The sequence below is a fragment of the Pseudorca crassidens genome, chromosome 2, assembly GCF_039906515.1.
Source record: "Pseudorca crassidens isolate mPseCra1 chromosome 2, mPseCra1.hap1, whole genome shotgun sequence".
NCBI classification, from domain to species: Eukaryota; Metazoa; Chordata; class Mammalia; order Artiodactyla; family Delphinidae; genus Pseudorca; species Pseudorca crassidens.
The window spans coordinates 36,826,854-36,837,756 of NC_090297.1; the positions used below are offsets into that span (position 1 = coordinate 36,826,854).

The 10,903-nt window shown below is 42.3% G+C and overlaps 1 protein-coding gene across 5 annotated transcripts in view; it reads right to left on the bottom strand.

Moving 5' to 3' along the window:
- The window catches only part of EIF2B3 (eukaryotic translation initiation factor 2B subunit gamma), a 169,744-nt gene extending 161,472 nt beyond the window's left edge, over positions 1–8,272 (bottom strand). For 2 of the 5 annotated variants that reach the window (XM_067725914.1, XM_067725911.1), the window contains exons 1-2: positions 8,154–8,272; positions 2,550–2,706 (exon numbers count right to left, since the gene is read on the bottom strand). In XM_067725914.1, the coding sequence (XP_067582015.1) occupies positions 2,550–2,697 (148 nt within the window). In that variant the 5' untranslated portion in view covers positions 2,698–2,706; positions 8,154–8,272. Of the gene's footprint in view, positions 1–2,549; positions 2,707–8,102 lie in introns of all 5 variants that reach the window. The other 3 variants (XM_067725913.1, XM_067725915.1, XM_067725916.1) reach the window with 3 other exon arrangements.
- Between the last annotated feature and the right edge of the window lie 2,631 nt (positions 8,273–10,903).

Here is a 10,903-nt window from a genome sequence, read left to right on the forward strand (position 1 = left end):
CTATGTACAATAGCCAGGACATGGAAGCAACCTAAATATCCATCAACAGAGGAATGGATAAAGAAGATGTGGTACATATATACAATGGAATATTAGTCAGCCATAAAAAAGAACAAAATAATGCCATTTGCAGCAACATGGATAGACCTAGAGATTGTCATACTGAGTGAAGTCAGACACAGAAAGACAAATATCATATGATATCGCTTATATGTGGAATCTAAAAAAAGGGTACGAATGAACTTAGTTACAAAACAGAAGTAGAGTCACAGATGTAGAAAACCAAGGGGATGCGGGGGGTAAAACTGGGAGATTGGGATTGACATAGACACACTACTATATATAAAATAGATAACTAATAAGAACCTACTGTATAACACAGGGAACTCAATTCTCTATAATGGCCTATATGGGAAAAGAATCTAAAAAAAAGAATGGATATATGTATAACTGATTCACTTTGCTGTACACCTGAAACTAACACAACGTTGTAGATCAACTATCCTACAATAAAAATTTTTTAAAAAATTTCCCTTGTGGTTTCTTCTTTGGGTTATGTAGAAATATGTGGTTTAATTTCCAAATACTTAGGGATTCTCTTGATACCTCTCTGTTATTGATTTCTAATTTAACTCTACTGTGGTCAGAGAATATATTTTGTATGATTTTAATCTTTATAAATTTACTGAGACCTGTTTTATTTTTAAAAATATGGTCTATTTTGGTAAAGGTTCTTAGCACTTGAAAAGGATGTGCATTCTCCTTTACTGGGTGGAATGTCTATAAATGTCAATGTCTACAGTTTGACCTATAAAGGTCAAACGGTAGAAAATCCTAAGGAATCTACAAAAAGCTACAAGAATTAGTAATAAGTGTATTTAGAAAAGTTACAGGATGCAAGGTCAGCATAAAGAAACTGTATTTTTATGTACTAGCAACAAACTACTGGAAACTGGAATAATTACCATTTATGATAACATCAAAAATATCAACTACTTAGAAATAAATCTAACAAAATATGTGTAAGTCCTATACACTGAAAACTGTAAAACACTGTTGAGAGAAATTACAAAAGACCTAAATAAATGGAGAGATATACCACGCTCCTGGATCAGAAGACTCAATATTATGACGATGTGAATTCTCTTCCTACTGATTTATGGATTCAATTCAATCTCAATCAAAATTAAAGCAACCTTTTTTTTTTTTTTTTTTTTTTGCTGTACGCGGGCCTCTCACTGTTGTGGCCTCTCCCGTTGCGGAGCACAGGCTCCGGACGCGCAGGCTCAGCGGCCATGGCTCACGGGGCCCAGCCGCTCCACGGCATGTGGGATCTTCCCAGATCGGGGCACGAACCCGTGTCCCCTGAATCGGCAGGCGGACTCTCAACCACTGCGCCACCAGGGAAGCCCTGAAGCAACACTTTTTGTAGAAACTGATAAGCTGATTCTAAAATTTATATAAAGATGCAAAGGACTTAGAATAGTTAAAACACTAATTTAGGGCTTCCCTGGTGGCGAGTCCGCCTGCCGATGCAGGCGACACGGGTTCGTGCCCCGGTCCGAGGGAATCCCACGTGCCGCGGAGCGGCTGGGCCCGTGAGCCATGGCCGCTGGGCCTGCGCGTCCGGAGCCTGTGCTCCGCAACGGGAGAGGCCACAACAGTGAGAGGCCCGCGTACAGCAAAAAAAAAAAAACAAAAAAAACCCCCACTAATTTAACCATATTAAACCTCGGTTTAAGCCTTTCACTGGTTCCCCACTGCTTTCAGGAAAAAAAATCTACATTCATCAGCATGCAATACAAGGCCCTTCATAGCATGATCCCTGTTTACTTCTCTCATTACATCTACTCCTCCCCCTTACACTTGATATTACAGCCAAATAAAATGAAAAGTAGCTGCCAGAACATGCTGTGCTGATCATGACTCTATCTCTGCATACATTATTACTTCTGTATGGAATGCTCTCTCCACACTGGTAGGCCTGGTAATCTATTTTTCAAGACTCAATTCAAGGGTCAGCTACTCTGTAAGCCTTCTCTGAATCCCTCAAGTAGAAACAGCAACTTCCTTATAACAAGCACTTATAATGTGCCTCTGTTATAACATTTATCACATTTCACGATGATAATCTGTTTACATGTGTATCTTTCCAATAGACTTTAAGGTTCTAGAAATCAGGTTCCGAGTTAATATTTTCAATTCTGTACCCTAGTGCTTAATATATTACCTGGCACATACAGGTTCTCAGTAAGTACTGACTATGAGGCACTCGTATTCCTCATATCATGTTCTGACATCCTTCCAGGGTTCATCTTAGATCACCGTGGAGACTAGCTCTAAAAAAGTAACACTTAGCACTATCTTCTCAACCTTTTTCACACAGCGATAGAGTACTTCTGAGTTCCTAATTTAAAGAGGCCAGTCTCCAGCCAACATTGAGTCCTAGTCTTCTTGCATTCATCCTGTCTCACCCTCATAAAACTGACAAATCACTGGGATCAAACACCCTAAAAGTTTTATGAGTACATCTCATTGCCATAACTCACCTTCAAATCCAATACGTTCAAGCAGATTCAATGGGTACCAAATTAAAGGTTTGTTCCCAACTGGAAGCAGAGGTTTGGGAATACCGGAAGTCAGGTCTGTCATCCGAGATCCCCCTCCAACTGCCATTACTACTGCTTGAAATTCCATTTTTACAAACTGCAATCACAGAGAAAAACAAGAGAAAAAGAAGTAACAAAAATCAAAGCATACACAGTACTAATCCTATTTTTAGTTAGGTTATTGATATCCACTTATGACAAATACATCATTTCCAACTCCAGTAACCAGAATAAGAAAGGGTCCTTAGCTGCAGTATAAACATCACATTTATCCTATTCTCTTACTCACGGATATATACTCTCAGCTCCAACCTGGGGAGATGGGCTGGAGGAGGGATATGAATTAAGAAAAAAAAAAATCTGGCCCTTGTTCTTGAGTTGCTCACAATTAAGTGAAGACAAATAGAATAAATTACAGTACATTATCATTAATGCCATGGCAGGGATACATCCAAGATGCAGTAGGCATGTATAGTGACGGTAACACCTAAGTCTTCCTAGAAAAGATGGAAGGTTTTACAGGAAAGTAATGCTTGAGCTGACTCTTAAAGGAGTAAGAGTTTACCAATTTGTTTTCTGATATGTGAGTTCATATTCCTTGAAAAAAATTTTAAACTTCTGACTAGAATTAACAGCACAAATACAAGCACATTAGATCTCTGAAAAGTGTGAAATGAGTTAAGATTTTCCAATAATCCAGCCACTTGCTCCCATTTTCTCATTACCCCCAACTTGAAAGATATCACTATAAACACAAAGGTAGGCTTGTATCTTAACCTAGATTTGCAGAGCCCAATTGCAGAAACAAACCAAATTAACTCCTTTTTTTCACACTCAAGGTAATAAATGAACCTGTTTGACATTCAAAAAAATCTCTTTACAGCAGCTACCACAGAAGAGAGGCACAATAAAAGATCATAAATCAAAACCTCAACAAAATACTAGCAAACAGAATCCAACAGCACATTAAAAGGATCATACACCATGATCAAGTGGGGTTTATACCAGGAATGCAAGGATTCTTCAGTATACGCAAATCAATGAATGTGATAAGCCATATTAACAAATTAAAGGAGAAAAACCATATGATCATATCAATAGATACAGAAAAAGCTTTTGACAAAACTCAACACCCATTTATGATAAAAACCCTCCAGAAAGTAGGCATAGAGGGAACTTACCTCAACATAATAAAGGCCGTATATGACAAACCCACAGCCAACATCATCCTCAATGGTGAGAAACTGAAATCATTTCCACTAAGATCAGGAACAAGACACGGTTGCCCACTCTCACCACTATTATTCAACATAGTTTGGAAATTTTAGCCACAGCAATCAGAGAAGAAAAAGAAATAAAAGGAATCCAACTCGGAAAAGAAAAAGTAAAACTGTCACTGTTTGCAGATGACATGACACTACACATAGAGAATCCTAAAGATGCTACCAGAAAACTACTAAAGCTAATCAATAAATTTGGTAAAGTAGCAGGATATAAAATTAATGTACAGAAATCTCTTGCATTTCTATACACAAATGATGAAAAAGTTGAAAGAGAAATTAAGGAAACACTCTCATTTACCATTACAACAAAAAGAATAAAATACCTAGGAATAAACCTACCTAAGGAAAAGAAAGACCTGTATGCAGAAAACTATAAGACACTGATGAAAGAAATTAAAGATGATACAAACAGATGGAGAGATATACCATGTTCTTGGATTAGAAGAATCAACATTGTGAAAATGACTATACTACCCGAAGCAATCTACAGATTCAATGCAATCCCTATCAAACTACCAATGACATTTTTCACAGAACAAGAACAAAAAATTTCACAATTTGTATGGAAACACAAAAGATCCCGAATAGCCAAAGCAATGTCGAGAAAGAAAAACGGAGCTGGAGGAATCAGGCTCCCTGACTTCAGACTATACTACAAAGCTACAGTAATCAAGACAATATGGTACTGGCACAAAAACAGAAAGATAGATCAATGGAACAGGATAGAAAGCGCAGAGATAAACCCACACACATATGGTCAACTTATTTTTGATAAAGGAGGCAAGAATATACAGTGGAGAAAAGACAGCCTCTTCAATAAGTGGTGCTGGGGGAACTGGACAGCTACATGTAAAAGAATGAAATTAGAACACTCCCTAATACCATACACAAAAATAAACTCAAAATGGATTAAAGACCTAAATGTAAGGCCAGACACCATAAAACTCTTAGAGGAAAACACAGGCAGGACACTCTCTGACATAAATCACAGCAAGATCCTTTTTGACCCACCTCCTAGAGAAATGGAAATAAAAATAAACAAATGGGACCTAATGAAACTTCAAAGCTTTTGCACAGCAAAGGAAACCATAAACAAGACCAAAAGACAACCCTCAGAATGGGAGAAAATATTTGCAAAGGAAGCAACTGACAAAGGATTAATCTCCAAAATATACAAGCAGCTCATGTAGCTCAATATCAAAAAAAGAAACAACCCAATCCAAAAATGCGCAGAAGACCCAAACAGACATTTCTCCAAAGAAGGTATACAGGTTGCCAACAAACACATGAAAGGATACTCAACATCACTAATCATCAGAGAAATGCAAATCAAAACTTTAATGAGATATCACCTCACACCGGTCATAATGGCCATCATCAAAAAATCTACGAACAGTGAATGCTGGAGAGGGTGTGGAGATAAGGGAACCCTCTTACACTGTTGGTGGGAATGTAAAGTGACACAGTCACTATGGAGAACAATATGGAGGTTCCTTAAAAAATTAAAAGTAGAACTACCATATGACCCAGCAATCCCACTACTGGGCATATATCCTGAGAAAACCATCATTCAAAAAGAGTCATGTACCACAATGTTCATTGCAGCTCTACCTACAATAGCCAGGACATGGAAGCAACCTAAGTGTCCATCGACAGATGAATGGATAAAGAAGATGTGGCACATATATACAATGGAATGTTACTCAGCCATAAAAAGGAATGAAATTGAGTTATTTGTAGTGAGGTGGATGGACCTAGAGTCTGTCATACAGAGTGAAGTAAGTCAGAAAGAGAAAAACAAATACCGTATGCTAACACATACATATATAGAATCTAAAAAAAAGGTTCTGGCCTTCCCTGGTGGCGCAGTGGTTGGGGGTCTGCCTGCCGATGCAGGGGGCACGGGTTCGTGCCCCGGTCCGGGAGGATTCCAGGTGCCGCTGAGCGGCTGGGCCCGTGAGCCACGGCCGCTGAGCCTGCGCGTCCGGAGCCTGTGCTCCACAACGGGAGAGGCTACAACAGTGAGAGGCCCGCGTACCGCAAAAAAAAAAAAAAAAAAAAAAAGAAAGGTTCTAAAGAACCTAGGGCAGGACAGGAATAAACATGCAGACATCGAGAATGGAGTTGACACAGGGAGGAGGAAGGGTAAGCTGGGACAAAGTGAGAGAGTGGCATGGACATACATACACTACCAAATGTAAAATAGATAGCTAGTGGGAAGCAGCCTCATAGCACAGGGAGATCAGCTCGGTGCTTTGTGTCCACCTAGAGGGGTGGCATAGGGAGTGTGGGAGGGTGATGTAAGAGGGAGGAATATGGGGATATATGTATAGCTGATTCACTTTGTTATACAGCAGAAACTAACACACCATTGTAAAGCAATTATACTCCAATAAAGACGTTAAAAAAATCACAAATCCTTATTGATTTAAAATAAAAGTACTCTTTGACTTACAACCAATGATGTAACCTTTCAAAAACAAGTGTGAAATTCAATGTTTAGAAAAAAAATTATTTAACACCAAACTGGCAAATAATGTTGCACCTTTACCGTAATTGTGATCAGTCCTGTGCTCCTCACATCAGTATCTAATCTACAACACTCACACCCTGTACACCCAAGCACAAAGTGAAGGCTCTTGCCCAACATCCACAACTTTAAGATGTAGTAATTTCAATTCCAGCAGGCACTGCCTCAGATTGGAATTTAACTTCAATCTGGCACTGTATAACTCCCATAACATCTGATGTTATGTTGAAAAGAGCTCTGGACCCTTAAGTGTCAAAAGACCTGAGTCTGAGTTCTGGTTCTGCCACTTACAGGTGAAGTAACGAGGGGCCTGACATTTAAAACTCTCAGCGTCCTCAGTTTCTAGACGTGAGACTGGTGGTTAAGTTCACAGGCCCTCAAGCTAGACGGCCTGGGTCTGAATTCTAGTTCTACCATGAATTAGCTGTGTGATCCAGGGCAAGCTACATAACTTCTCCACCTCAGTCTTCTTAATTTTCTAAGATGAGAATAATTACAGTTTCTACTTCACATAGATTTATAAATATTAAATGAGTTAATCTATGTAAAGCACACATAATAATGTCAATCCCATGACAAGCATTATGTTTGATATTCGATAGGTCATGGAAGCCTTCTGTGCCAGCTGAACCATAATTCTGGTCCCTGTATTGCTATTCTTGCCTCCTAGGTTGCCTTTCTGCTGTGCCTAGTATTTAATCACCTATTAGACTTTTAAGACTCAGTTCAAGAACCACCTTGCCTAAAAAGCCATTCCTATCCGTTCCCACCCTCCTGGAGAAGTAAATCTTTCCTCCTTAATTGCTTCCACTCTACTATGTACAGATCATCTCTACCTTTACAGGCTGTGTTGCACATTTATTTAAATGTCTATTTCCTATGAGTTCCTTGACTGTCACTGCTGTATCCCCAGTACTTGACACAACTCCTGTCAGATGCTAGGCACTCAATCAGTGCTCTGTGGAATGAGCATCTGTAAACCTCACAACAACCCCGTGGTAAGACTCAAGCTCAAACATTAGAACCCAGGTCACTAGGTTCACAGAGGTTCCTGCTCTCAATGAGGCTCTGGGAGATAATCATGAACATAACCATCCATGATACCAGGCAGCCTGTCAAATGTCTCAGTGTCACTACCACGACTCTGGGTGATGGGAATGAAGGCAAAGACGCGTTAGCCACTCAAGTTTTAAAGGGGGTGTTATGGCATCCCAGACCTGCCTCCGTCATAGCACTCACTGCCTTCTCCCTTTGTAAACTGGTAAGATAAAACACCGTATCATAACTGATCTCTCAGCCAAAACTTATTGTATTTCACTGTCTTGCACCTAAACAACCAAAAACAGAATAAATGAACGAAGGACTTCAGTGTAAAGGACTAGGCACTGTGCTCAGGGCGTCTGCTCCTGGGTCTGGTGCACACTTGCTGTGACTTCTAGCAGATCTTCCCCTCCCTGAAACTCAGTTTCCCCATCTGTTGCACGAGGTGGCTGGCTCGGATTCTCCCCGAGCTTCCTTCTAGTTCGGGCACTTGGCTCTGAGGCCGGGTCGGGCAGGCACTCGAGCTGGCGACTCAGACTCTGCACCCCCGCCAGCCGCTCAGGCCCTCCTTAACCAGGCTCGAGGAGCCCGCCTCCCTCCGGTGCAGCAAGGCCCGGCGGCCTCCACCGCGCGGCTCACCCCGCCAGCCAGCTCGTGCGCAGCCTGGCAGCGCACCAGCCGCAGCTTTACCTCACGTCCCCGCGCACCACAACCGCTCGCTCGCGTGGCTCCCCACGCCGCCGCCGACTGACAGCCCAAAGGCGCAGGCGCGCGATGGCCGGGCAGATCGATGGGACGAACTGGGCAGGCCCGCGGAGAAGGAACGAGCACCGAGTGATAGATGCCGGCCGAGAAGGGCACGGCGGGGAGGAGGGGAGGAGGCGAGGAGGCGGGGCCGCCTGAGCCTTTTCGTTCGTTCACACATCACCAAGGCCCATTGAGCGTCCCTCACAGGGCGGGGGAACTAGTCATAGCCTCTTCCTTCAGGCAGTTCTCCTTCTAGGACCTGGCCTCAACTGCCACTCTGCGAAAAGAGAGCTCTTTGGGAGCTGCGGTTTGGGGCTAGCCAGTGGAGAACTCACCAAGGATTGCCAAGGTTTTCTATGTCCAGTGAGGTCTAATGTGGCGACTCAGCGTTGGCTTTCTGAACCAGACTATTATGGTATGGAAAACATCCACTTGTAGCCATCAAAACAGTTGGTCGGGGGTGTGGGATTAGGGAAGATCTCATTGAGATGGTGACACTGAACAGTGGCTTGGAGAGAGTGAGTCAAATGTATATCTTGGGTAAGAGCCTTCCCAGAAGACTAGCCAGCAAGTGCAAAGGCCCTGAAGAGAGATGGCAAGTTCAAAGAACAGCAAGGAGACCAATATGGCTAAAGCAAAGTAAGCCAGGGTGAGAGTGGATGATGGCAGAGGAGGCTAGAGAGGCAATGGGGAAGAGGATGAAGAATTCAGATCCTGTGGGTCTTGTAGGCCGTTGTGAGGACCTTGAATTATGCAGAGGAGCAGCGATATAACAGTTTTTAAAAGGATCACTTTGGTTGCTGTGTTGAGCACAGACTCCCTGGAAGCAGGGGCAACTGCACGAAAGAACCCAAACACCTGAGTCTAGACTCCAACAGTTGTGAGAGATAATAAAATATTTATTTGTTTTAAGCAGTAAATTTTGACACAGATTGTTAAGCTACATTATCTGATTTTTTTTTCTTTTTTTTTTTTCTTTGCTGCGTGGCTTGCAGGGATCTTACCAGGGATTGAGGCCAGGCCAGGGCAGTGAAAGCACTGAGTCCTAACCACAGGACCACCAGAGAATTCCCTAAACTACATTAGACAGCAGGAACAATGGTCATTCTCTCACACACACATTCCTGCAATTTCTTAATCTTTTGGAAGCTTCCTCTTTTTCTATCCATCTCTTAAATCTTGAGTTGCCTTAGCTCCCTGCCAGGTAGGAGGCAGAGTCTAATTTCTGCAATAAAAATAAACGAGTTTGACTTCATTCAACAATATTTTTTGCGTGCCTAATATGTGCCAACCAGTATCTTAGATGCTAGATGCTGGGGATACAGCAACCAATGAGAAAGATAGGACTTGTAATTTTCCCCAGACTTTCAGCCAGAAGGATAGGAGCTCAGCTTAGAACTTACTAAGAAAAAGTCCTGAGCCACATCCATAAGACCAGCCTATCCTTGCCCTGCCTCTCCTTCACTTTAGAATGCTGGTGATGGGTTATTGGAAAATTATTTGTTTTAACTCAAAACACTGAGTTGGTAAAAGGGAGCTGAGCCGTGAAGTGATTGATTTGGCCACAAGAGACCTGAAACTTGACTACCCTTTCCTTCTGCAGCAAGATTCTCTCTTTCCTTGGTATTAGCCCAAGCAAGCAGAAGCCTTGGGAATTATAGCATGGTTTTGAGGGAAGAACTAGTTATGAAGGAAGAACAGCATTCAACTTCATATCTGTCATCCTTTTTTTTTTTTTTTTTTTTTTTGCGGTACGCGGGCCTCTCACCGTTGTGGCCTCTCCCGTTGCGGAGCACAGGCTCCAGACCGCAGGCTCAGCGGCCGTGGCTCATGGGCCCAGCCGCTCCGCGGCATGTGGAATCTTCCCGGACCGGGCACGAACCCGCGTCCCCTGCATCGGCAGGCGGACTCTCAACTACTGCGCCACCAGGGAAGCCCCTATCACCCATTTTAAATGCTCATGTTTAAACTAGCAAATGTTTTTCAGGGAGCTAGAGGACTTTCTCCTCTAGTTGAGGAAAGTAGGTGAGGGATTACTTCAGTTTAAACTCACTTTAAATTATTCCCTTAGGGCAGCAGTTCTCAAACGTTTTGGTCCCTGGACCCTTTACACTCTTAAAAATTATTGGGTGTAAAGCAACTATACTCCAATAAAAATTAGTTGAAAAAAAATATTGGGGGCTTCCCTGGTGGCACAGTGGTTAAGAATCGTCTGCCAATGCAGGGGACACAGGTTTGAACCCTGGTCCGGGAAGATCCCACATGCCACAGAGCAACTAAGCCCATGCGCCACAACTACTGAGCCTGTGCTCTAGAGCCCGTGAGCCACAACTACTGAGCCCTCATGCTGCAACTACTGAAGTCCACGCGCCTAGAGCCCGTGCTCTGCAACAAGAGAAGCCACCGCAATGAGAAGCCCATGCACCACAAGGAAGAGGAGCCCCTGCTCGCCACAACTAGAGAAAGCCCACGCTCAGCAACGAAGACCCAATGCAGCCAAAAATAAATAAATAAAATAAATTTCTGAAAAAAAAAATGATTGGGAACCCCAAAGAACGTTTGCTTGTATAGATTATATCTGTTGATATCTATCATATTAAAAATTCAAACTGAGAAATTTTAAAAACAGTAATTCATAAAAAATTGAAACAATTAAACCTATTACATGGTAACAGTAACATTTTAATGAAAAC